The 27,895-nt window shown below is 40.3% G+C and overlaps 2 protein-coding genes across 2 annotated transcripts; both read right to left on the reverse strand.

Annotated features, from left to right (window-relative positions):
- Positions 1-827: 827 nt before the first annotated feature.
- Positions 828-3,973, reverse strand: LOC310984551 (microfibril-associated glycoprotein 4-like; the record flags this gene model as incomplete). Its single annotated transcript, XM_083969791.1, has 5 exons — positions 828-1,099; positions 1,350-1,517; positions 1,851-1,947; positions 2,976-3,161; positions 3,962-3,973. The coding sequence occupies 5 exons, from the start codon at positions 3,971-3,973 to the stop codon at positions 828-830; spliced, it is 735 nt and encodes a 244-aa protein (XP_083825917.1).
- An 8,802-nt stretch (positions 3,974-12,775) lies between these two features.
- On the reverse strand, positions 12,776-27,463 carry LOC310984643 (microfibril-associated glycoprotein 4-like; the record flags this gene model as incomplete). The annotated part of the gene is made up of 5 exons (XM_083969903.1): positions 12,776-13,047; positions 13,307-13,474; positions 13,827-13,923; positions 26,444-26,629; positions 27,452-27,463. The coding sequence occupies 5 exons, from the start codon at positions 27,461-27,463 to the stop codon at positions 12,776-12,778; spliced, it is 735 nt and encodes a 244-aa protein (XP_083826029.1).
- Positions 27,464-27,895: the final 432 nt, after the last annotated feature.

Raw genomic sequence — 27,895 nt, forward strand, 5'->3', positions numbered from 1 at the left:
CGAAAAAAGTGGCGTTATGTTCTCACTTTTTATTTTGCGTTATTTGCGTTCACATCCGATTAAATATTTTGTCGTTTTCATCTGCGAGCGTTGTCGTGTAAACAGGGCCTAAACATTGAACAGATATTCATCGTTCCCAGATGTCCAATCATAATAACTTTTCCTTGAGTGCCACCATGAGGTTGACAGTAGTGTTGTGAACTTTAGACACATGATCCAAACAGGATGAACTGTGATGACTCTGATGATCACATGACTTCTCCTCCAGCACCATCATCTGCTCAAATTCTTCATTTATCCAACACTCCAGTTCATGACTTGTGAAACCACAGTTGTTCCCATCAGCCTCATCTTTAATTTGTATTTAATGCTAATTAGCATGTACTATGAGTTGAAAATAATAGAGGATAATTTTAAATCATTATGAGATAATTTTCTACGAGGAATTAAACTGATAGGCCTACTAAAAATGACAACTTCAAAAGAAAAGCAGAGTTGAAACAATCAAGTTTATTTATTTAATAATCACTCAGAACAGCATCAATCACAAACAATAATCATCACTAAACAATTTTTTTTATCAGAAAAAAAAACAAAGAAACTGAATTTCAATACATCAGTGCATGAACCTGTTCAACAGAGTTATCATGTCTGACAGTGATTTTGAAACAAGATGAGTAGGAAAGAAACACATTTTATGATGATTTTGATTCAGAGGTTATTGTTGGCATTAAGTCCAGTCGGACTAGTGATTATATGCCCGAACATCCCAGCTCTCCAACCCTGATGGAGGGCGTGATTATCTCATTGATCTACAGCTGATCAGATCAATAAGTGCATGGATACTTAGCGACTGATCTGATTTTCATGGTGATGGTCTTAAGGGAGTAGTTAAAGCCTTTCCATGTGGACCATACAATTGAAGCACTTCCATATGCAACACCATCAGGTGCGTACAGGCCGTTGGGGTTTGCGTGGTGGCAGCCGCTGTGGTACCAGAATCCACCAAGATAATACTGAGCACAGTTTTTATCCCACAGATCCAGGTCTTTGTCATAGGTGGTGAACTTCATGGAGTTGTGGTATGTTAAACTGTCCCCTAGAAACAACAGAGTCAAAATGTAATTTCAATTTGGAACGGGAAAGAAAGTGTAGTTAATCCAGTTAAAGGAAATGTTTGTTCAGTGAAACTACCAAAATTTTTCTAAAATTATTTTTTACAGAATTCACAAAAATCATGTAGAATTTTTAGCCTGTTCGTCCACAGTGAAACATTCAGTCTTCACCTGGCTCATTGTAAAAAACCTAAAAGTAAGAAAAGGAAACATTTCCACTGAAGTGACCCTCACCTGCCGTTCCTCCTGTGAAGCCGCCCAGATCCAGCTGATATCCTTCCCTCTCAGAGTCGACAAAGAAAGACGAATACTGAGCAAAGGCCTCCCCTCCCTCAAAGTCCTCCATGTCCACCCGCAGCTCGTTCTTCTTCCTCATCGTCAGCAGGAAGATGTTGTCCAGACCTGAGGAGACACACACACATACACACACACACACACACACACACACACACACACACACACACACACACACACACACACACACACACACACACACACACACACACACACACACACACGGCCTTATAATATTTCTATACTTTCAGTTTCACTCCGCTGTGTTCACCAGCCACTCACTGACTGTCTGACTGACATGTGCTGCTGCTGCAGGTTCTGCAGAGCTTCTTTTACTTTTTTGTAAAATCTGTTGCCTGTTGTGACTGAAAACAGCGTAACGAGAGCATATTTAATCCACAGATACTTTAATATACCTGTAATTCTCCCTCTAGGACTCACCCAGCCAGTGCTCCCCTGCTACATTCCCAAATCCGTTCTTGTAATGTTCCCATGGCCTGTAGAAGTTTTCACTCCCATCCAACCTCCTCTGAAAGACCTGAAAGGGAGAATCACAACAATTCAGTCAACCAAAATAAAACTGTGTTCAATTAGCAGGACTTGAGATCACTTAAAAAAAATCTTCAACTGAGCCAGGTGAGTTTGATGACTATCTGGTCTGTAAACAGCAATCACAGTTGCTGTAGTGTCTTTTATTTTTCTGTCACACTGTGCTCTGTCACATGTTTAAGTGACAGAGATTCCTGATATGAACATCATCACAACAAACTGCTGCGGTGATGGACTAACTAAATTATACAACATGGACACTGGTAACTTTCTAAGACTTTCTAAAAACAAGTGTTTGCTGCTGTAAATGTTGTTTACTTGGGCTACTTCATGAGAAAATATGTTTTTAAAATGTTTTGTTATTATTAGGCTATATTTAAAGCAGAAGTAAGCGATCCAGTCTTTTGGCTAACTTCGTTTGTTAGCAGTCCCCGCCCTCGTCATGGATCTATTGGTCTTCGTCCCTACGTCACCACATTCACACGCATCCCTTGGATGCACACACAGCCCTTCATGCCGTTCTCTCTCCTCATTGGATAAAGCTTGTAGGATACAAGGAAGTATACAAGACGTTTTCTCCTCGGCTTAAAGCAGAACAGAGTGACTGACAGACCCGTGTTTCGGACCAAACACTCTATAGAAGTGATTGCTGTCGGAAGATATAACTATTTAAGACTTATATTAACAAAACAATTCTGCTTACTTCTGCTTTAATTACAACATATATCATTTCACGTCAACAAAATCAGGCATTTTCATTTATTTAAATACACTAATGTATTTTAAAAATATATTTTTCTATAAAGAAAACTGTGCAAGCTGCCACAGGATGTGAACTCTGACAGCTGACAAATCAGATGATGATCATTTAAGTCTCAAAGGAGAGAATCACAACACTTGTTGAAAACTGAAACAATACTCTTTTTTTATTTATCAATGGCTCCACTTTTGTTTTGGCTTTTTAAGTCTCATCGTCAAATCTGAAATCTAATCAGATATGAGGTGTAGTGTACTGACGGTCCATCTGCCCCCGTCAGTGTCCATGTCACAGAGGACGTGCAGGGGTGAGGTGGGGCCTCCTGGGTAGATGGTGTACACCCCACTGGAGCTGGTGTTGTCATGGCGATACACGTCATCACAGTCAATGGGCAGGTAGCTCTGGTCCGATGCCACCGAAACCAGCAGCCCCACTAACAGTGTTACCTGGGTAGACAATAATAATATGATAATTAACTTTATTTATATATTCATTTAGGGGTTCAGCATCATGTGTGATCCAACATGTCAAAAGCAGCGCTCAAGTCGAGAAGGATCAGGATTGAGGAGTCACCATTGCTGCACTTTGTAATAATGTATTACATTTTCATTTCATGATGTAATAGCGCCACATTTTGTAAGAATCTGACATATTTTGTAATAAAATTCTTGAAGGCAATATAAACTTTGCCACATTTTGTAATTGGTTGTTACATAATGCACCAAATTATTACAAAATGCGGGTGTTGCATTAAGAAAATGTAATAATTTGTTGCATTATGTAACAACAATGGTTATCACATATTGCGTTCAAGAATTTTATTACAAAATGCAGCGTTGTTACATAATTACTTTTTCCTTGTAAAATTATGACTTTATTCTCGTAACTTTACAACTTTATTCTCACAGTCTGTGATTTCTTTCCCCTCAATGTGCCCCTAATACTCAGTCATAACAAACTATGTTAAACACTGTGAAAAACTAGCTAGCTAAACAAAAGTTGATAGTTCCCATGGTGACTGCTTTGTGTGACCACTGGGTCTAAACCCCAAAATACTCAGTTAACTGTGGTAGATCAGTTTGAAATCTGAAAATAATAATCCTTAAAATTGAAATTTTAGACAAACTTTCTACTGATTCAGTAATTTGCATTTGCATCAGGATGAAACAGAAATTACATACACAAAAACAGATACACACAATGTTTAGTGTAAATTAAATGTGAGAGAGTCAGCTGCTCAACTTACCCAAAGACCCATGTCGCTGTCGCGGAGGTGAAGGGAAAAACTCTGACAGGTTGGAGACTCGAAAGTGGAGATGTCTGCCGTGGTCCTGTTTTTATACAGGCTATGTTGGGTTAAAAAAAAAGGAAAAGCATGATAGAGAAGGAAGGGGTGAGTGTGAAGCGTGGGAAAGCACTGTTAAGTTCGCGTGTGCAGCCACCTGCAGGGGGAGTGAAGGTCGGGCAACGTAGATAACGGCAACCTGCAAAATAAAGTGTAGCAATAACATATAAACAATTTGCCAACAACCATATATGCAGGAGACAGATGTTTAGCCTATCTGTTAACTGTAAAAACGTATAGTATTCATCTTTGTGGTTAGATACATTAACAATTAAAGTTGAGCACTTATTGAGGATTTTTTTTGTATTTTTAATGTATTATGGGTTGCAACTAATGTGGTCTGACTCATATAATACATACTTTTAGTTTTTAGTATTTTTTTAGTATTTCTGATCTCAAGTATAAAACTGATTCTGTTAAACACACAATGATAATTTGCTAAAAAAAACCTACTTGTTCTGACCTTCTAAAACTCTTTACCTACTGATTGTCTTGTCATTACCATCTGCTGTAATCATGCATTATATGTCATTTTTACTTTAATGAGACTTTCAAGTCTCACAGGGGGGAATGTTGCGTAAATAATTGAAAAGTTCTGAGAAGGTAGAGGTGAGATGAGTGCAAAGCGTGGGAAAGCACCGTTAAGTTCGCGTGTGCAGCCACCTGCAGGGGGAGTCAAGGTCGGGCAATGTAGATAACGGCCACCGGCAAGATAGAGTGGTGCCAAAGACGCTGAACTTGGGTGAACTCGCTACGTGGCAAAATGTGATACAGTCGCCGTATAGGGTGGAGATTATGTTGATGAAAGATCGCAACATGACATCTGGACAAATCACAGGGCGTACACTGGGGAAGAAGTGTCATGTTCACCTCTGATTTTAATAAGAAGGCAGGGCTTTTACAGTAAAGTATAAAAACAAAGTCACAGAGATAAGAAGTTTAGTCTGGTCCGGGACAGGCTCGGCTTTATGTCCATTTTTTGGGTGTAAACTCTAATGCACTGAACTTCGTCTCCGTCTTTTCTAATCATTTTTGTGAAGTTTTATTGATGCTTTAATGAGTATTTTTCTGACTTTTTGAACACTTTTGGATACTTTCATTTGTATCATTGAATGCAGGAAATAAAGATCCTCGATCACAACTGACCCTGTTTTGGATCCTAATTTTTTCTCCAACAGTGAATGAGGAGGAGGAAGAGGAGAAGGTTGAGGAGGAGCAGGGTCAGGAAATTATTATTAGCTTTATTTTGAAGATACAGCTTGAGGTGGAAAATTTACTTGTTACAGCAGCAGATGAAATTCAACAAAGGTAAAAAATGAAATATTCAAAAGAGACATTGTAGCCTAAAGTTTATATGTGTATTACTGATATAAATCTTTGGACAGATATTCATGGTTCCCAGATGTCAAATGATTATAATTCTAATCATGTGCCACTATGAAGTTAGTGTTGTGAACTTTAGACTTTAGACTTCTACTCCAGCACCATCATCTGCTCAAAATTTTCATTTATCCAACACTCCAGTTCATGACTTGCAAAACTAAAGATGTTCCAATCAGTCTCATCTTTATTTGTATGTAGTGCTAATTACTTCCTCCTACAATGAGGAATAAAATCGATACTAAAAAATGACAACACTGAAGTTAAAATGATCAAGTTTATTTGATAATCACTCAGATCAGAATCAATCACAAACAATAATCACTAAATACAAATTTTGATATGAAAAAAAAATCAGGAAACTGAATTTAAATGTATCAGGTATTAAAACATAGGAAGCAAGTGCATGCACCTGTTCAACAGAGTTATCATGTCTGACAGTGAATTTGAAACAAGATGAGTAGGAAAGAAAAAAAAAACACATTTTATGATGATTTTGATTCAGAGGTTATTGTTGGCATTAAGTCCAGTCGGACTAGTGATTATGTGCCCGAACATCCCAGCTCTCCAACCCTGATGGAGGGCGTGATTATCTCATTGATCTACAGCTGATCAGATCAATAGGTGCATGAATACTGATTTTCATGGTGATGGTCTTTAGGGAGTTATAGCCTTTCCATGTATATAGGATTTGTACACTTCCGTATGCGACACCATCAGGTGCGTACTCAACTCTCAACTTTCAACTCAACTTTGTTTATATAGCACTTTAAAACAACCATAGTTCAAAACAAAGTGCTGTACATAGAGACATAAAACAATTAAAGGCAATAAAATAAATAAAACAGACAGTAGAATAGTTGTTTCATTATTTTTAAAAGCAATTAGAAACAATAAAACAATAAATAAAAGCAAAACACTAAAACAAGAACAGTCTCATGCAGAGTTGAAAGCCAGGGAGTAAAAATGGGTTTTAAGACTAGTTTTAAAAATGGACAGTGAGGAGACTTGTCTGATGTGCAACGGCAGCTCGTTCCATAATCTTGGAGCAGCAGTGGAGAAAGCTCTGTCCCCTCTGAGCTTCCGTCTGGACCTCGGTACCTCCAGGAGCAGCAGGTCAGCTGACCTGAGGCACCGAGCAGGAGCGTAGGGTTGAAGGAGCTCAGAGTGGGAAGGGGGGGCCAGACCATTTAAAGACTTAAAAACAAATAAAAGATCTTAAAATGGACTGTAAAGTGCACAGGCAGCCAGTGGAGGGAGGCCAGGGTGGGAGTTATATGCTCCCTCTTACGTGCTCCAGTTAGGAGGCGAGCGGCTGCATTTTGCACCAGCTGGAGACGTGCGAGGGAGGACTGACTGACTCCAAAACAAAGTGCATTGCAGTAATCCAGCTGAGATGTTATAAAGGCGTGGGTCACTGTCTCAAAGTGCTTTAGTGCGAGGAAAGGCTTCACCTTTGCCAGCTGCCTAATCTGAAAGAAGCTGGACTTCACTCCAACACTAATTTGCCGATCCAATTTAAAACCACTGTCAACGTGGCCCTAATACTCCATGGTAACAAACTAAAACTGTTTAACATAGTGAAAAACTAGTTAGCTGAACAAAAGTTGATTGTTCCCATGTCACTTAAAATGCATTGCTTTGTGTGACCACTGGGTCTAAACCCCAAAATACTCAGTTAACTGTGGTAGATCAGTGTGAAAGCTTATAATATTTACATAATAAGTAAGTAGTAAGTAGTAATTTTCATTTGGAACAGGGGAAAAAAATTGCAGTTTAGTTAATCCAGCTAAAATAAATTTGTTTGTAGTGAAATCAGTGAAACTGCCAAATTTATCGATTTTCTAAAATTATTTTTTACAGAATTCACATAAACATTTTAATTAGCCTGTTTGTCCACAGTGTAACATTCAGTCTTCACCTGTCTCATTGTTGAATACCTAAAAGTAAGAAAAGGAAACATTTCCACTGAAGTGACCCTCACCTGCCGCCCAGATCGAGCTGATATCCTTGATGTCCTAAAAAAGAGGAGGTGAAGGGAAAAGTGTCTCAAAGTGGAGATGTCTGCTGTGGTCCTGTTTTTATAGCCGGTCAGCTATTATAAAAAAATGTTTTATACAGGCTATATGTATATGAGGAGGAGGAGGAAGAAGAAGAAGAAGAGGAGAAGGATGGGGAGGAGCAGGGTTAGAACATTATTATTAGCTTTGTTTTGAAGATACTGTAAAGCTTGAAGTTGTTTCTGTCATAAATGCAGATAAGACAAGACTTTTTATTGATCCCACTGATGGAAATTGTACTTTGTGTACCGTAAATTACAGCTTCAAGTCACAACTTACGACTTTGTAGCGTTCCAGGCAACCCACTCGTGTTTTTCCGACCTGTTTTACCTGTGAAAGTCACTATAACGGCCACTCGTAACTTCCGACCCGTGAACTTCACAGGTCGGAAAAACACGAGTTGCCTTGAACGCACCATAACGTCCTCGTCCCTACGTCACCACATTAAGGCGCATCCCTTGGCTGCACACACAGCCCTGCATGCCGTTCTCTCTCCTCATTGGATAAAACTTGTAGGATACAAGAAAAGTTTTCTCCTCGGCTCAGAGCAGAGTAGAGGGACTGACAGACCCGTGTTTCTGTCCAAACACTCTATGTAAGTGATTGCTGTCGGAAGATACAACTATTTAAGACTTATATTAACACAAAAATATCGCTTACTTCTGCTTTAAATGGTGGTTACACCACGTCATATTTAGAACAATTGCATTCCATTACCCGTCCACAATATAAACAGTACAAATATAATATAATCATTCCAAACGGTGTGATATTTAGAATTTCAGTATCTTTAAGCAAGTTGAAGTTTTTGGTAAAAGTTTTTGTGGTTACACACTACTTAGACATTTTTGCTATAATTCTCCAATATTCTCTTAAAATGACTGAAAACCAGAAGCAGAAATGTTATTGAGGGTCCACAAAAAAGAACGACAATCATTGACCCGTAATTGACTTCTCGTGGGCTTCACTTCTTCTGAGTCAGCTGTCAACTTACCCAAAGATCCATGTGTGCCTGTGTTATTTTTTCAGAGTGGAGAAAAAGAAGAGGAGTCCAGGTGGTGGAAGAGACCAAGGGGAGATGAGGAGGAAAACTTTGGAGTCTTGAAAGTGGAGATGACTGCTGCTGTCCTGTTTCTATTCAGCCAGAGAAAAATAATGTTTTATATAACATTTAGGCTTAAATGAGGAGGAAGGAGGAGGCGGAAGGAGAAGGAGGAAGAGCAGGGTGGGGAAATTGTACCATTTCTATTTTCGTGAGAAATGCAGATCGGTTAGGATTAGATGATTAGATATATATTTTCCGAGGGTAAAAACAGGAAAACGTTTCAGTTGAAGTCCAGTGTCTCACCTGAGAGATTAAACTGCAGTAAAACATCAACTAGTTTGGACAAGTCACAACAAATTACCGCTGTTTAAAATAAATTAACTGAATCATAAAGGGCCCTAGTCTCGTGGACCGGGCGAAGTCTAACCTCAGTGCAGCTTCGCCACGTCAACGGGGTGTGGCCCAGGTCCATTTCGCAAGATTGGTGGGCCGCGCAGTCAGACTTAGACCAGCGTAAACCCTCCCCTCGTCCCTCCCACCGGCGCAAACGGCGAAGAGGGAGGAGAGAGGGCGGGTGGGAGACAGGAGGAGGAGAGAAAGGCGTGGAGTGGGTTTGACACAGCCGAGTCAGATCTTCACCAATCAAATGAGCTCCTCTCCTCACCTTTAACTGCGCGGCGGGTGATGCGCGCTGCAAGTTTGTCATTTTATACTTGGACATGGACGGAGGAAACAGCGACGCCAGAGGCCGTACCTCTCTCAGGAGGAAACAGCTGTTGGTCCGGAGGTCCGAGCTCAGAGTGACCAATAATGAGTTTACTAATATACTTAACCAGGATTGATCTGATACACCGAGAACGGCTGCCCAATGTAAGAAACAACAACTAATAAACTAATAAAGAAACTCACATTTATTCAAACCCTGTGTAAGCAAGATGAGAGGTAGCCTGGTCGCGCCCACACTAGTGACGTCACGCCTCGCAAAAGCGCTGCTGACTTCTAGTCTGGCCAACCGTGCTATTAACTGGATTTCTGTCTCCCGAATTTTCGGGAACTCCACCCTCTTTTTCGAGAGCCAATCAACGTCGAGCCTCTCCAACGGCTCTGGGTAGAGGCGTGTTGCAGTAGAGCAGCGACCGGAACCTCATTGTAAACAGCAGCATGGAGCAGCGGACAAGAGCGGTGTGATTGGTTTAAGCTTCGACACCGCCTATTCTGGCTTCGACCAATAGCAGACTGAGGCATTTGAGGGGGGCGGGTAAACGAGGTTTGAAGGATGCGCTTTGAGAAATGGATTCTCTTAACGTCTTGGCCAGACCCAATGCTGAGTATCAACATTGGAAAGTCGTGCCAACCAGGCTAGATGAGAGGTGTAGGCTACACTAATCACAACATAAACAAACACCATGCTGGATGAAATCAGCGTAAAGGACGCGCTCTCCCTCTCTCTCTGTCCTCCTCTCTCTCTCTCTCTCTGTCCGTCTCTTTTTTTCTCTTTTTTTTCTGTGATAGAGATGCTGAGTATACTGTAGTAGGCTATATACTGACTATATATATATATAATAAGTAAATAAATAAATAAAGCGATCATCACAAGGGCAGAGTGGTATCTCAACACGGCAGCGACATGCAGTCATCCACCCTCAGTCCTGCTTTTGGGACATCCACAGCTGCTTTTCAGTGCCAGTTCGTCCCTGCTGTGTTAATTCAGGTGGAGTTTCCATTACGCGTGCCGACAGCCTTTGATCTCTGCTTTGATCTGACGTCAGATGTGACGGGACAATCTATATAGATATAAATTCACGTGTTGATTCAGTTAGTTGCATTAAATAGTGGTTATTGTGGATATTTATTGCATTGAAATGTGCCTGTGTGACAGTTGAGGTTCCTGTCACTATGCCTCCAATTGATCATGTGCCCTGGCTACTTGGCCAAGGGGATGTCCCTTTGGGTGACTGGCAAGCGCGCATGACTCTTGCCCGGGAGGTGTGGGTTCAATCCCCGCCCGGGCCCTCTTCACCTTGCCACATTCTGGCGTTGTTGGCAGGATCCATGTAGCACTAGGGGTGGGTCCATGGATTCCTAATATGTGTGGCAGCCTGCGCGGAAGCACGAGGACGTGCTTGTGAAAAGAGGGGGAGAGATGTGACAGTTGAGGTTCCTGTCACTATGCCTCCAATTGATCATGTGCCCTGGCTACTTGGCCAAGGGGATGTCCCTTTGGGTGACTGGCAAGCGCGCATGACTCTTGCCCGGGAGGTGTGGGTTCAATCCCCGCCCGGGCCCTCTTCACCTTGCCACACCTGGAACTGTGGAGATCTGCCTGTGAGGTCTTGGTGACGTGTGTGCACTGCAGGTCAGTCAGCCAGACTTCCACTGCACCTGCTGCGCTTCGCCCTGCGCTGAGAGTAGACCTGGTTGGAGGTGGCGAGCTTTCAGCGCAACCTCGGCGAGACATTTCCGCACAAAACTTCCACTGCACCAAGCTGAATCTGTGACGCCTCCCCCTGCTGCGCCGCCACGCCTATCTCAGCGCAGCGCGATCTGCCAATCTTCCAATCTGACTTTGCACTAGGCTGCGCTGGTCAAAACTTGCATTAGACCGGCTGCACTACCTTGCGCCACCTGCGCTGCGCCAGGAAACTAGGGCCCTATAATTCACAGCGGCGGCGGTTCTCAGGAGCTTATGCCGTTGTGCTGTAGTAGTTCACAGCGACAGTGACACGTCACAGCTAGATGCAATGGCAGATGCAATGCAATGGAAGTGTATAGACAGTCGCGGTGGCTGAGCAGCAGCGTCACCATCTTGTAATTGGGAGACTTGTGTTCGATTCCTTGTGTGTTCTTTTTTTTCCCTTTTTCTTTGTTATAAAATGTATTCACATTTCGGTTTACATTCAAATTTACATTTACTCGCTGGAGGAAACACAAGCTTCCACGTGAAACCTGACGTGATCTAGAAACTACTTACACACAAACACAGACACACACAATATATAGTGTAAATTAAATGTGAGAGAGTCAGCGGCTCAACTTACCCAAAGACCCATGTCTGTGGGAGCTAAGCTCTGTGTGAGGAAAAATAGCCTACATGTTGTTGTTTCAGAGCAAAAAAAAAGAGGAGGTGAAGGGAAAAACTCTGAAAGGTTGGAGTCTCGAAAGTGGAGATGTCTGTTGTGGTCCTGTTTTTATGGCCGGTCAGCCATTTAAAGAAATGATTTATACAGGCTATATAAGGAGGAGGAGGAAGAAGAGAAGGATGGGGAGGAGAAGGGTTAGAAAATTATTTTAGCCTTGTTTTGAAGATACTGTAAAGCTTGAGGTTGTTTCCTACATAAATGCAGATAATAAAGGATAAGACAAGACTTTTTATTGATCCCACTGATGGAAAATTTACTTGTTACAGCAGCAAATGAAAAACAACAAAGGTAAAAAAGATTAATATTAAAAAGAGACATTGTAGTAGTGTAGTGTTTAGGCTTATATTACCGATACCAATCTTTGGACAGATATTCATGGTTCCCAGATGCCCAATCATAATAACTTTTCCTCTAGTGCCACCATGAGGTTGGCAGTAGTGTTGTGAACTTAAGACACATGATCCAAACAGGATGAACTGTGATGACTCTGATGATCATATGACTTCTCCTCCAGCACCATCATCTGCTCAATTTCTTCATTTATCCAACACTCCAGTTCATGACTTGGATTCTAAAGATGTTCCAATCAGCCTCATCATTAATTTGTATTTAATGCTAATTAGCATGTACTGCTAGTTGAAAATAATAGAGGAAAAAAATCTAAATACTGAGATCTACGAGGAATGAAACTGACACAAAAAAATGACACCTTCGAAAATAGAAACAGAGTTGAAACAATAAAGTTTATTTATTTAATAATCACTCAGAACAGCATCAATCACAAACAATAATCACTTTTTTTTTTTTTCAGAAAAAAAAGTGGAGAAACTGAATTTGAATGCATCAGGTGGAATTAACAGGGAGCCAGTGCATGAACCTGTTCAACAGAGTTATCATGTCTGACAGTGATTTTGATACAAGATGACTGAGAAAGAAAAAAAAAAACACATTTTATTTTATTTTATTATTTTGATTCAGAGGTTATTGTTGGCATTAAGTCCAGTCGGACTAGTGATTATATGCCCAAACATCCCAGCTCTCCAACCCTGATGGAGGGCGTGATTATCTCATTGATCTACAGCTGATCAGATCAATAAGTGCATGGATACTTAGCGACTGATCTGATTTTCATGGTGATGGTCTTAAGAGGGTAGTTCCATGTGTTCCATTTGATTTGGAAACCTCCACAGGTCCAGACACTATTAGTGCCATCAGGTGCGTACAGGCCGTTGGGGTTTGCGTAGTGGCAGCTCTTGTACCAGAATCCACCAAGACTGTGGTGAGCACAGTTATTACCCCACACATCCTGGTCTTTGTCATAGGTGGTGAACTTCATGGAGTTGTGGTATGTTAAACTGTCCCCTAGAAACAACAGAGTCAAAATGTAATTTCCATTTGGAATGGGGGGAAAACATTGGAGTTAATCCAGCTAAAAGAAATGTGTTTGTTTATACGGTGAAATCAGTGAAACTGCCAAATTTTTCTATCTTCTAAAATGATTTTTTACAGAATTCACAACAATCATGTAGTATTTTTTTTGCCTGTTTGTCCACAGTGAAACATTCAGCCTTCAAAACCTAAAAGTAAGAAAAGGAAACATTTCCACTGAAGTGACCCTCACCTGCCGTTCCTCCTGTGAAGCCGCCCAGATCCAGCTGATATCCTTCCCTCTCAGAGTCGACGAAGAAAGACGAATACTGAGCAAAGGCCTCCCCTCCCTCAAAGTCCTCCATGTCCACCCGCAGCTCGTTCTTCTTCCTCATCGTCAGCAGGAAGATGTTGTCCAGACCTGAGGAGACACACACACACACACACACACACACACACACACACACACACACACACACACACACACACACACACACACACACACACACACACACACACACACACACACACACACACACACACACAGCTCTGATTACACTTCACCTCTTGCACCAAGGCTCTATAATATTTCTCTACTTTCAGTTTCACTGCTAAATGCTCCGCTGTGTTCACCAGCCACTCACTGACTGTCTGACTGACATGTGCTGCTGCTGCAGGTTGTGCAGCTTCTTTTAGTTGTTTTTTTTCTTATTTATTTAGTAAAAGCCGCTGCCTGTAGTGATGGAAAACAATGAGAGCATACTAGGACTCACCCAGCCAGTGCTCCCCTGCTACATTCCCAAATCCACTCTTGTAATGTTCCCATGGCCTGTAGAAGTTTTCACTCCCATCCAACCTCCTCTGAAAGACCTGAACGGGAGAATAACAACAATTCAGTCAACCAAAATAAAACTGTATTCAATTAGCAGGACTTAATATCACTTTTAAAAAAAGAAAGAAAACCTAAAAATTCTTTTCAACTGAGCCAGGTGAGTTTGATGACTATCTGGTCTGTAAACAGCAATCACAGTTGCTGTAGTGTCTTTTATTTTTCTGTCACACTGTGCTCTGTCACATGTTTAAGTGACAGAGATTCCTGATATGAACATCATCACAACAAACTGCTGCGGTGATGGACTAACTTAAAGCAGAAGTAAGCGGATTATTTGTGTTAATATACAGTAAGTCTTAAATAGTTATATCTTCCGACAGCAATCACTTAGAGTGTTTGGTCCGAAACACGGGTCTGTCAGTCACTCTGCTCTGCTCTGAGCCGAGGAGAAAACTTCTTGTATACTTCCTTGTATCCTACAAGCTTTATCCAATGAGGAGAGAGAACGGCATGAAGGGCTGTGTGTGCAGCCAACGGATGCGCGTGAATGTGGTGACGTAGGGACGAGGACCAATAGATCCATGACGAGGGCGGGGGCTGCTAACTCCATCGGCTGACAAGAAGTTAGCCAAAACGACCGGATCGCTTACTTCTGCTTTAATTATACAACATGGACACTGGTAACTTTCTCAGACTTTCTAAAAACAAGTGTCTGCTGCTGTAAATATTGTTTACTTGGGCTACTTCATGAGAAAAAATGTTTTATTATAAGGCTATATTTAGTACAACATATCATTTCAGGCCAACAAAATCTGGTATTTTCATTTATTTAAATACATTAATGTTTTTTTTTTTTTTTTTTAAATATATATACTTTTCTATAAAGTGCAAGCTGTGCAAGCTGCCACAGGATGTGAACTCTGACAGCTGATGAATCAGATGATGATCATTTAAGTGACAAGTCTCAAAGGAGAGAAGTCACAACACTTGTTGAAAACTGAAACAATATATATATATATTTTTTAAATCAATGGCTCCACTTTTGTTTTGGCTTTTTAAGTCTCATCGTCAAATATGAAATCTAATCAGATATGAGGTGTAGTGTACTGACGGTCCATCTGCCCCCGTCAGTGCCCATGTCACAGAGGACGTGCAGGGGTGAGGTGGGGCCTCCTGGGTAGATGGTGTACACCCCACTGGAGCTGGTGTTGTCATGGCGATACACGTCATCACAGTCAATGGGCAGGTAGCTCTGGTCCGATGCCACCGAAACCAGCAGCCCCACTAACAGTGTTACCTGGGTAGACAATAATAATATGATAATGAACTTTATTTATATATTAACTTAAGGGTTCAGCATCATGTGTGATCCAACATGTCAAAAGCAGCGCTCAAGTCAAGAAGGATCAGGATTGAGGAGTCACCATTGCTGTACATTGTAATAATGTATTAAATTGTCACCTCATGATGTAATAATGCCACATTTTGTAATAATTGACACATTTTGTAATACAATTCTTGAACGCAATATAAACTTTGCCACATTTTGTAATTAGGCTAGTTGTTACATAATGCACGAAACATAATGACTTTATGACTTTTTTCTCGTAAAATTATGTCTTTATTCTCGTAAATTTACAACTTTATTCTCAAAGTCTGTGATTTTTCTTTTCTCAACGTGGCCCTAATACTCAGTCATAACAAACTATGTTGAAACTATGAAAAACTATCTAGCTAAACAAAAGTTGATAGTTCCCATGGTGACTTAAATGTGTTGCTTTGTGTGACTACTGGGTCAAACCCCCAATTTCTCAGTTAAAGGGATAGTTCACCCAAAATTCAAATTTCACTCATTATCTACTCACCCTCATGTCAACTAAGAGCTGTGAGAATTTTCAGAGTCCTCCGTTCCTTCTCTGAGTTACGGGGGGTCTGCGCAGCAGTATTTGTCCATATAATGGTTGTGAATGGACACCAGAGCTCTTCGTCCAAAAAGACACACCAAAAAACATCCAAATACCTCCATACTGCTCGTCTGTAATGTCCCTCTTGTATTGAAGCCCCGACATGAGAAATTGTTCCGAAAAAAATTAAATAAGTCTATATTTTAAGCTTGTTTGTAGCGGAAGCTCCCAGTGTCTCAGTTCACTGCTCTGCCTGTGTAAGTGCAAATCTCACGTGATTTGCACTGACCGGCGGAACAATTTCTCATGTCGGGGCTTCAATACAAGAGGGACATTACAGACGAGCAGTATGGAGGTATTTGGATGTTTTTTGGTGTGTCTTTTTGGACGAAGAGCTCTGGTGTCCATTCACAACCATTATATGGACAAATACTGCTGCGCAGACCCCCCCGTAACTCAGAGAAGGAACGGAGGACTCTGAAAATTCTCACAGCTCTTAGTTGACATGAGGGTGAGTAGATAATGAGTGAAATTTGAATTTTGGGTGAACTATCCCTTTAACTATGGTAGATCACTGTGAAAAGTGAAAAAATATTTACATAAAAAGCATTAATCCTTTACTAAAATGGTTGATATTTCAGATGAACTTTCTACTGATTCAGTATTTTGCATTTCCATCAGGATGAACAGGATGAAACTACTTACACAAAAACAGATACACACAATATTTTGTGTAAATTAAACGTGAGAGAGTCAGCTGCTCAACTTACCCAAAGACCCATGTCGCTGTCGCAGAGGTGAAGGGAAAAACTCTGAAAGGTTGGAGACTTGAAAGTGGAGATGTCTGCCCTGGTCCTGTTTTTATACAGGTTATGTTGGGTTAAAAAAAAAGGAAAAGCATGATAGAGAAGGAAGAGGTGAGTGCAAAGCGTGGGAAAGCACTGTTAAGTTCGCGTGTGCAGCCACCTGCAGGGGGAGTGAAAGTCGGGCAATGTAGATAACGGCAACCTAAAATAAAGTGTAGCAATAACATGTAAACAATTTGCCAACAACCATATATGAAGGAGACAGATCTGTTAACTGTAAAACTTATAGTATTCATCTTTGTGGTTAAATACATTGACAATTTAAGTTGAGCACCATTGAGGATTTTTATTATTTTTACCACTATTATGGGTTGCAACTAAATGTGGTCTGACTCATATAATAGCCCACATACTTTTAGTTTTTAGTATTTTTTAGTTTCTGATTTAAAGTATACAACTGATTCTGTTAAACATACAATGATAAATTGCTAAAAAAAAAAAAATCCTACTTGTTCTGACCTTCTGAAACTCTTTACCTACTGATTGTCTTGTCATTACCATCTGCTGTAATCATGCATTATATGTAATTTTTACTTTAATGAGACTTTCAAGTCTCACAGGGGGAATGTTGCGTAAATAATTGAAAAGTTCTGAGAAGGTAGAGGTGAGATGAGTGCAAAGCGTGGGAAAGCACCGTTAAGTTCGCGTGTGCAGCCACCTGCAGGGGGAGTCAAGGTCGGGCAATGTAGATAACGGCCACCGGCAAGATAGAGTGGTGCCAAAGATGCTGAACTTGGGTGAACTCGCTACGTGGCAAAATGTGATACAGTCGCCGTATAGGGTGGAGATTATGTTGATGAAAGATCGCAACATGACATCTGGACAAATCACAGGGCGTACACTGGGGAAGAAGTGTCATGTTCACCTCTCATTTTAATAAGAAGGCAGGGCTTTTACAGTACAGTATAAAAACAAAGTCACAGAGATGAGAAGTTTAGTCTGGTCCGGGACAGGCTCGGCTTTATGTCCATTTTTTTGGGGTGTAAACTCTAATGCACTGAACTTCATCTCCGTCTTTTCTAATCATTTTTGTGAAGTTATATTGATGCTTTAATGAGTATTTTTCGGACTTTTTGAACACTTTTGGATATTTACATTTGTATCATTGAATGTGGGAAATAAAGATCCTCGATCACAACTGGCCCTGTTTTGGATCCTAATTTTTTCTCCAACAGTGAATGAGGAGGAGGAAGAGGAGAAGGTTGAGGAGGAGCAGGGTCGGGAAATTATTATTAGCTTAATTTTGAACATACAGCTTGAGGTGGAAAATTGACTTGTTGCAGCAGCAGATGAAAAACAACAAAGGTAAAAAATAAAATATTTAAAAGAGACATTGTAGCCTAAAGTTTAGACTTATATTACTGATACCAAACTTTGGACAGATATTCATGGTTGCCTGATGTCAAATCATATTAATTTTAATCCTTTAGTGCAGCTATGAAGTTAGTGTTGTGAACTTTAGACACATGATCCAAACAGGATGAACTGTGATGACTCTGATGATCACATGACTTCTCCTCCAGCACCATCATCTGCTCAATTTTTTTATTTATCCAACACTCCAGTTCATGACTTGTGAAACTAAAGATGTTCCCATCAGTCTCATCTTTATTTGTATTTAGTGCTAATTAGCATGTACTGCCAGTTGAGAAAAATAGAGGAAAAAATGAATTCCTTATAAATAACAGTGAGATCATTTTCTACACTCAAGAATAAAACTGATATTAAAAAATGACAACATTTAAGAGAAAACGATCAAAAGTATGTATTTGATAATCACTCAGATCAACATCAATCACAAACAATAATCACTAAATACAATTTTTTATATGAAAAAAAAGAAAAAATCAGTAAACTGAATTTAAATGCATCTGGTATTAAAAAACATAGGAAGCAAGTGCATGACCCTGTTCAACTGATCTGATTTTCATGGTAAAAGTCTTAAGGGAGTTATAGCCTTTCCATGTGTACCATAGGATTTGGACACTTAAAACAACCATAATTGAAAACGAAGTGCTGTACATAGAGACATAAAACAATTAAAGGCAATGAAATAAAATGAAATAAAACAGACAGTAGAATAGTTGTTTCATTGTTTTTAAAAGCAATTAGAAACAATAAAACAATAAATAAAAGCAAACCATAAAACACTAAAACAAGAACAGAGTCTCATGCAGAGTTGAAAGCCAGGGAGTAAAAATGGGTTTTAAGACTAGTTTTAAAATGGACAGTGAGGAGACTTGTCTGATGTGCAACGGCAGCTCGTTCCATAATCTTGGAGCAGCAGTGGAGAAAGCTCTGTCCCCTCTGAGCTTCCGTCTGGACCTCGGTACCTCCAGGAGCAGCAGGTCAGCTGACCTGAGGCACCGAGCAGGAGCGTAGGGTTGAAGGAGCTCAGAGAGGGAAGGGGGGGCCAGACCATTTAAAGACTTAAAAACAAATAAAAGATCTTAAAATGGACTGTAAAGTGCACAGGCAGCCAGTGGAGGGAGGCCAGGGTGGGAGTTATATGCTCCCTCTTACGTGCTCCAGTTAGGAGGCGAGCGGCTGCATTTTGCACCAGCTGGAGACGTGCGAGGGAGGACTGACTGACTCCAAAACAAAGTGCATTGCAGTAATCCAGCCGAGATGTTATAAAGGCGTGGATCACTGTCTCAAAGTGCTTTTGTGTGAAGAAAGGCTTCACCTTTGCCAGCTGCCTAATCTGAAAGAAGCTGGACTTCACTACAGCACTAATTTGCCGATCCAATTTAAAATCACTGTCAACGTGGCCCTAATACTCCATGGTAACAAACTAAAACTGTTTAACAAAGTGAAAAACTAGCTGGCTGAACAAAAGTTTATTGTTCCCATGTCACTTAAAATGCATTGCTTTGTGTGACCACTGGGTCCAAACCCCAAAATACTCAGTTAACGGTGGTAGATCAGTGTGAAACTGAATGGGCTCTATATGCTCAGCTCCACTACTTCCTGAACTTAAGGCTGCTCTTTTATTTCCTGTCTAACATTATTGGACAAACTAATTAATCCAGGTGTGTCTGACTATTGTGACGACTCAGACACACCTGGATTAATCAGGTTGTCCAATAATGTAAAACAGGAAATAAAGGGGCAGCCTTAAATTCAGGAAGTAGTGGAGCTGTGTAAAGAGCCCATTAGGCATTAAGAACAGTGTCAATGGTCTTAAATAGCACTTGTGGGTTTTGACAATTGGACTCAATGATATTTGATGGGTATTGTCTACAGGCCGTTGGGGTTTGTGCCGTGGCAGCCGCCGTACCAGAATCCACCAAGATAATACTGAGCACAGTTTATATCCCACACACCCTGGTCTTTGTCATAGGTGGTGAACTTCATGGAGTCAGCAGATGATAAACTGTCCCCTAGAAACAGAACAGTCAAAATGTAATTTCCATTTGGAAGGGGGGGGGGGGGTTGCAGTTATTATAAATATTATAAATTATAAATTATAAATCCACCTAAAATAAATTTGTTTGTAGTGAAATCAGTGAAACTGCCAAATTTTTCTATTTTCTAAAATTATTTTTACAGAATTCAAAAAATCATGTCGTATTTTTTTTGCCTGTTTGTCCACAGTGAAACATTCAGCCTTCACCTGGCTCATTGTTGAATACCTAAAAGTAAGAAAAGGAAACATTTCCACCAAAGTGACCCTCACCTGCCGCCCTGTGGTCCTGTTTTTATAGCCGGTCAGCCATTAAAAAATGTTTTATACAGGCTATATGAGGAGGAGGAGGAGGAGGAGGAGGAGGAGGAGGAGGAGGAGGATGGGGAGGAGCAGGGTTAGAACATTATTATTAGCTTTGTTTTGAAGATACTGTAAAGCTTGAAGTTGTTTCTGTCATAAATGCAGATAATACAAGACTTTTTATTGATACCACTGATGGAAAATGTACTTGTTACAGCAGCAAATGAAAAACGACAAAGGTAAATTAAAAAAAATATTAAGAAAAGACATTGTAGCCTAAAGTTTAGACTTCCGATACCAATCTTTGGACAGATACTCATGGTTCCCAGATGTCCAATCATAATAACTTTTCCTTGAGTGCCACCATGAGGTTGACAGTAGTGTTGAGAATTTTAGACACATGATCCAAACAGGATGAACAGTTTTTTTGTTTTTTTTTGTGAACAAAAAAACGCGACAGACAACACAGTAAACATGCATTGATGGCTTACATTGATGTGTACATAAAATGTGAAATAAGGTGTGTGTGTGTGTGTGTGTGTGTGTGTGTGTGTGTGTGTGTGTGTGTGTGTGTGTGTGTGTGTTTGTGTGCGTGTGTGTGTGTGTGTGCGTGTGTGTGTGTGTGTGTGCGTGTGTAGGTCAGTTATATTTATATAAATGGTAATCATAATAATAATGAAAAGGAAAATTGGTCACAAAGAAAACCTTGGTCATAATAACAGTATTGGAAAAATAAATATTAATAATAATAATAATAATAAAAATAAATGAATAAATAATAGTTGTGACAGCAAATAACCACAAAACAAAATGAACAAACAAACAAACAAACAAAAAATAAAAATAATAGTAACAGCGATGATTTTAGAAAATAAGAACCAGGGATTGAGGAAGAGTGTGGGAGCTGAGGATAAATGAATAACCTTTTTGAATGAGAGGAAAAATAAGTAAATGAAATACAAATAAATGGTAAAGTATATAGTGATAATAAATAAATAAATTAATAAGTAAAAATGACAATAGTGGTAACATTAATAGTAAACATAATAATTAAGTAAAGAGAGAGAGAGAGAAAAAAATCAATTTGATAAGCGGGGCATTGGCCTGTGGTCCCACATCCCCACCTCCCCCGAGCAACACCCCACCCCACCACACCCAGCCACCCCAGAGCGCCCGCAGCAGCAGCCCGCCCCCCTGTCTAGATGGGGAGTTTGTTTGTTTGTTTGTCTTTTTTTTTCCCCCCCCCCCCCGCCCCTTTTCCTTTGTTTGTGTATGTTTATGTAGTGCATTAAAAGAAGGGTGCGTGTGGTGCATTAAAAAAACGGATAGGTGATGATGCAGGGTGTTTTGTTTGTTTTTGTTATAAGTTGGTGCGTTAAAAAGAGAAACAGGCAGTACGGTAACCGCCGGAGCAGAGAGCCGGCAGAGCAGGCATGCCAGATACATACACACATATATACACATGCACAGACAAACAGACAACAAAACAGGGCAGATACAGTCCAAAATAAATGAATAGATGAACAAACCAATAAAGAAAGAGTGTGCTTGTGAATGTATTCATGTATGCTCATCTGATTTCTATGAGGAAAGTGTAATGATAATGATATGGATTGTTGATAGTTGGTGATTGGCTCTCAGAGAAGAAAAAACAAGAAATAGTACTGTAGGTAGATGACTTAAGAGGTTAATAAATCAATGAGTTTAGGCCAGGTGGCTAGAGGTTCTGCTGTGCTGTTGGGAGGGGAAGGTGAGTATTCCAGTGAGATGTGGTCTATGAGTAAATTTTTCCAGTGAGTTAGGTGTATGGTGTTTCTTGATTTCCAGTTTATGAGGATAGTTTTCTTGGCGATAGTTAGAGATGGAAGGAGCAGTCTATGGTTGGTTTTATCTATTGTGAGTGTTGTTGTGTCTCCTAAAAGGCAGAGTGACGGGGATAGGGGGATGCGGCAGTCCATAAAGTCAGACAGAGATCCAATGACTTCTTTCCAAAAGTGCTTGATCGGGGTGCAGTGCCAGGTGGCGTCAATGTAGGTGTCAGGGCAGTTTTGGGTGCAGTGTGCGCATGTTTCAGATGTGAATCCCATTTTAAACATTTTTTGTCCAGTGTAGTGGCTTCTATGGAGTATTTTATATTGTATGAGTTGCAGGTTAGCGTTTTTAGTTATGAGAGACAAATGTTCTTACAGATTTGGGTCCAGAAGTCGGCATCAGGAGTAATAGAAAGGATGAACTGTGATGACTCTGATGATCACATGACTTCTCCTCCAGCACCATCATCTGCTCAAATTCTTCATTTATCCAACACTCCAGTTCATGACTTGTGAAACTAAAGATGTTCCAATCAGCCTCATCATTAATTTGTATTTAATGCTAATTAGCATGTACTACTAGTTGAAAATAATACAGGAAAAAACCTAAATCATTATGAGATAATTTTCTATGAGGAATGAAACTGACATAGAATGGCAACTTCAAAAATAAAAGCAGAGTTGAAACAATCAAGTTTATTTATTTAATAATCACTCAGAACAGCATCAATCACAAACAATAATCACTAAATACATTTTTTTTAATCAGAAAAAAAAAACTGAATTTCAATACATCAGTGCATGAACCTGTTCAACAGAGTTATCATGTCTGACAGTGATTTTAAAACAAGAAGAGTAGGAAAAAAAAAAACTGAAATTTTATGATCATTTTGATTCAGAGGTTATTGTTGGCATTAAGTCCAGTCGGACTAGTGATTATATGCCCGAACATCCCAGCTCTCCAACCCTGATGGAGGCCGTGATTATCTCATTGATCTACAGCTGATCAGATCAATAAGTGCATGGATACTTAGCGACTGATCTGATTTTCATGGTGATGGTCTTAAGGGAGTAGTTAAGGCCTTTCCATGATCGCCATTCAATTTGGACACTTCCATATTGGACACCATCAGGTGCGTACAAGCCGTTGGGGTTTGAGGTGTGGCAGTGGTAGAACCAGAAACCACCAAGTAAAATTTGAGCACAGTTTTTATCCCCATGCGTATCCTGGTCTTTGTCATAGGTGGTGAACTTCATGGAGTTGTGCAGTGTTAAACTGTCCCCTAGAAACAACAGAGTCAAAATGTAATTTCAGTTTGGAATGGGGAAAAAATTGCAGTTAATCCAGCTAAAATAAATTTGTTTGTTTATACAGTGAAATCAGTGAAACTGCCAAATTGTTCCATTTTCTAAAATTATTTTTACAGAATTCACAAAAATCATGTAGTATTTTTTAGCCTGTTTGTCCACAGTGAAACATTCAGCCTTCACCTGGCTCATTGTTGAATACCTAAAAGTAAGAAAAGGAAACATTTCCACTGAAGTGACCCTCACCTGCCGTTCCTCCTGTGAAGCCGCCCAGATCCAGCTGATATCCTTCCCTCTCAGAGTCGACGAAGAAAGACGAATACTGAGCAAAGGCCTCCCCTCCCTCAAAGTCCTCCATGTCCACCCGCAGCTCGTTCTTCTTCCTCGTCGTCAGCAGGAAGATGTTGTCCAGACCTGAGGAGACACACACACACACACACACACACACACACACACACACACACACACACACACACACACACACACACACACACACACACACACACACACACACACACAGCTCTGATTACACTTCACCTCTTGCACCAAGACTCTATAATATTTCTATACTTTCAGTTTCACTGCTAAATGCTCCGCTGTGTTCACCAGCCACTCACTGACTGTCTGACTGACATGTGCTGCTGCTGCAGGTTGTGCAGCTTCTTTTAGTTTTTTCATTTTTATTTGGTAAAAGCAGCTGCCTGTTATGACTGAAAACAGCGTAATGAGAGCATATTTAATCAGATACTGTAGTGGCTATCTTACGTTGTTTTCTTCGTTTTTTATTCTTTTAACCACTCATGAGAAATGACAGGAGACCGCTTTACTCGTTGAGCTGGCCGGGTGTCTACGCAGATGTGGCTGCAGACGGTAAAACGACTGCGTCGCTCCGCCATTTTTTTTTTTTTTTTTACCTTTATTTTACCAGGCAAATTGCTTGAGATAAAAAAATCTCTTTTACAAGTATGGCCTGGCCATTATCTCATTTATTCAACACGTTCAACATATTCTTCACAACAACACTTCACTTCCTGCTTTCTCTACGGAAGCCACATAAGCCCAAACTGTAAACTCAAAGCATACTCAAAACGTATTCCTAGTCCTCGCGCAAATAGCAAAACAATAATAAATGGCACTTACAGATACTTTACAGTACCTGTAATTCTCCCTCTAGGACTCACCCAGCCAATGCTCCCCTGCTACATTCCCAAATCCGTTCTTGTAATGTTCCCATGGCCTGTAGAAGTTTTCACTCCCATCCAACCTCCTCTGAAAGACCTGAAAGGGAGAATCACAACAATTCAGTCAACCAAAATAAAACTGTATTCAATTAGCAGGACTTGAGATCACATTAAAGAAAAGAAAGAAAGAAAGAAAACAAAAAATCTTTTCAACTGAACCAGGTGAGTTTGATGACTATCTGGTCTGTAAACAGCAATCACAGTTGCTGTAGTGTCTTTTATTTTTCTGTCACACTGTGCTCTGTCACATGTTTAACTCTTTCGCGACCACACTAATTCCTCAGCACATCCGCTCAGGACCACATGTTTTTGGCTATTTGTTTACCTTTTATCTCACGTCGAACCGAACTATGTACATCACCTAGAAACAAACGGTCTTCACTTGGTTGCAGAGTGACTTTACAACGTGCTCCACCAAAAAAAGGCTAGTTTTTCCGCCGTTTCGTTCGTGAGTACGAAGTAGAAGCAGAGAGCTGGGTTTCTCCAAAAACGGAGCTCCCGCTCTAGTTTCAGAGAAAAACGCACTTTTGTGTCAAGTGGCAATCTGCTCATTTTACCGTAATCTGCAGTGTGGCATGTCTCCCAAATCATTTCTACGGCTAAATAAATATATGTGTAGGCATATCTGGGGGGTGTGGCAGCGTGGAGAGCAGCGGTGCAGCGGTGTGGGTCTCTGGCCGCAGCGCAGCAGCTCCGTGACACTCCTGTGTGACTGGCCGGCGATGAGTGCTCTGGGGTCACAGCCCCCGCTGCTCAGCGCCCGCTCCGATGCACCGTAAAAACAGCAGGCTTTCAGGTCCGAGTCTCCAAACCAGAAACGTTTGTAAACTACACCGGAAAAACTCGCCAGATTTGTCGTCGGTCGCTTTTGTCAAAAGAGGGTTTGGAAAGTCGCCAGATTCAGCGAGGAAGTCGCAACACTGTAGCTGACAGCCGCACAGCGCTGCACGCTGTCCCCAGAGCAGCATTCAAGGAGACCGATTACTCAAACAAAACCAAGATCACACAGTTTATAAAAAACATTATGTTTTGATTTTAGTTTAAAACAGTTTTACATATCAGAGGACTACCATATTCACACACAGGGTACCTCAGAGTGTCTATTATCGTAATCTGTAAAAAAACGGTTTTGACGAGTTTACTCGTCAATGGTCGTGAACGTTCGGCAGGCTGTGACGAGTTAACTCGTCAATGGTCGTGAAAGAGTTAAGTGACAGAGATTCCTGATATGAACATCATCACAACAAACTGCTGCGGTGATGGACTAACTAAATTATACAACATGGACACTGGTAACTTTCTCAGACTTCGTAAAAAAAAAGGAGTGTTTGCTGCTGTAAATATTGTTTACTTGGGCTACTTAATGAGAAAATACATTTTAAAATGTTTTGTTATTATTAGGCTATATTTAATTACAACATCAGGTCAACAAAATCAGGCATTTTCATTTATTTAAATGAACTACTGTTTTTTTTAAATATAATTTTCTATAAAGAAAAATGTGCAAGCTGCCACAGGATGTGAACTCTGACAGCTGACAAATCAGATGATCATCATTTAAGTGACAAGTCTCAAAGGAGAGAAGTCGCATCACTTGTTGAAAACTGAAACAATACTTTTTTTTTTTAAATCAATGGCTCCACTTTTGTTTTGGCTTTTTAGGGCTCATCGTCAAATATGAAATCTAATCAGATACAGTATGAGGTGTAGTGTACTGACGGTCCATCTGCCCCCGTCAGTGTCCATGTCACAGAGGACGTGCAGGGGTGAGGTGGGGCCTCCTGGGTAGATGGTGTACACCCCACTGGAGCTGGTGTTGTCATGGCGATACACGTCATCACAGTCAATGGGCAGGTAGCTCTGGTCCGATGCCACCGAAACCAGCAGCCCCACTAACAGTGTTACCTGGGTAGACAACAATAATATGATAATGAACTTTATTTACTACTTTATTAATATATTAACTTAAGGGTTCAGCATTATGTGTGATCCAACATGTCAAAAGCAGCGCTCAAGTCGAGAAGGATCAGGATTGAGGAGTCACCATTGCTGCACATTGTAATAATGTATTACATTTTCATTTCATGATGTAATAACGCCACATTTTGTAAGAATCTGACATATTTTGTAATAAAATTCTTGAAGGCAATATAAACTTTGCCACATTTTGTAATTGGTTGTTACATAATGCACCAAATTATTACAAAATGCGGGTGTTGCATTAAGAAAATGTAATAATTTGATGCATTATGTAACAATCACATATTGCGTTCAAGAATTTTATTACAAAATGCAGCGTTGTTACATAATTACTTTTTCCTTGTAAAATTATGACTTTATTCTCGTAACTTTACAACTTTATTCTCACAGTCTGTGATTTTTTTCCCCTCAATGTGGCCCTAATACTCAGTCATAACAAACTATGTTAAACACTGTGAAAAACTAGCTAGCTAAACAAAAGTTGATAGTTCCCATGGTGACTGCTTTGTGTGACCACTGGGTCTAAACCCCAAAATACTCAGTTAACTGTGGTAGATCAGTTTGAAATCTGAAAATATTTACATAATAAGCTTTAGCTAATACTTAAAATTGAAATTTTAGACAAACTTTCTACTGATTCAGTAATTTGCATTTGCATCAGGATGAAACAGAAACTACATACACAAAAACAGATACACACAATGTTTAGTGTAAATTAAATGTGAGAGAGTCAGCTGCTCAACTTACCCAAAGACCCATGTCGCTGTCGCAGAGGTGAAGCGAAAAACTCTGAAAGGTTGGAGACTCGAAAGTGGAGATGTCTGCTGTGGTCCTGTTTTTATACAGGCTATGTTGGGTTAAAAAAAAGGAAAATCATGATAGAGAAGGAAGGGGTGAGTGTGAAGCGTGGGAAAGCTCTGTTAAGTTCGCGTGTGCAGCCACCTGCAGGGGGAGTGAAGGTCGGGCAACGTAGATAACGGCAACCTGCAAAATAAAGTGTAGCAATAACAGATAAACAATTTGCCAACAAACAACCATATATGAAGGAGACAGATGTTTAGCCTATCTGTTAACTGTAGAAACGTATAGTATTCATTTTTGTGTTTCAATACATTGACAATTTAAGTTGAGCACCATTGAGGATTTTTAGTATTTTTAATGCTACCACTTATGGGTTGCAACTAAATGCGG

This window comes from Trachurus trachurus (assembly GCF_905171665.1).
Source record: "Trachurus trachurus genome assembly, chromosome: 1".
Classification (NCBI taxonomy): Eukaryota; Metazoa; Chordata; class Actinopteri; order Carangiformes; family Carangidae; genus Trachurus; species Trachurus trachurus.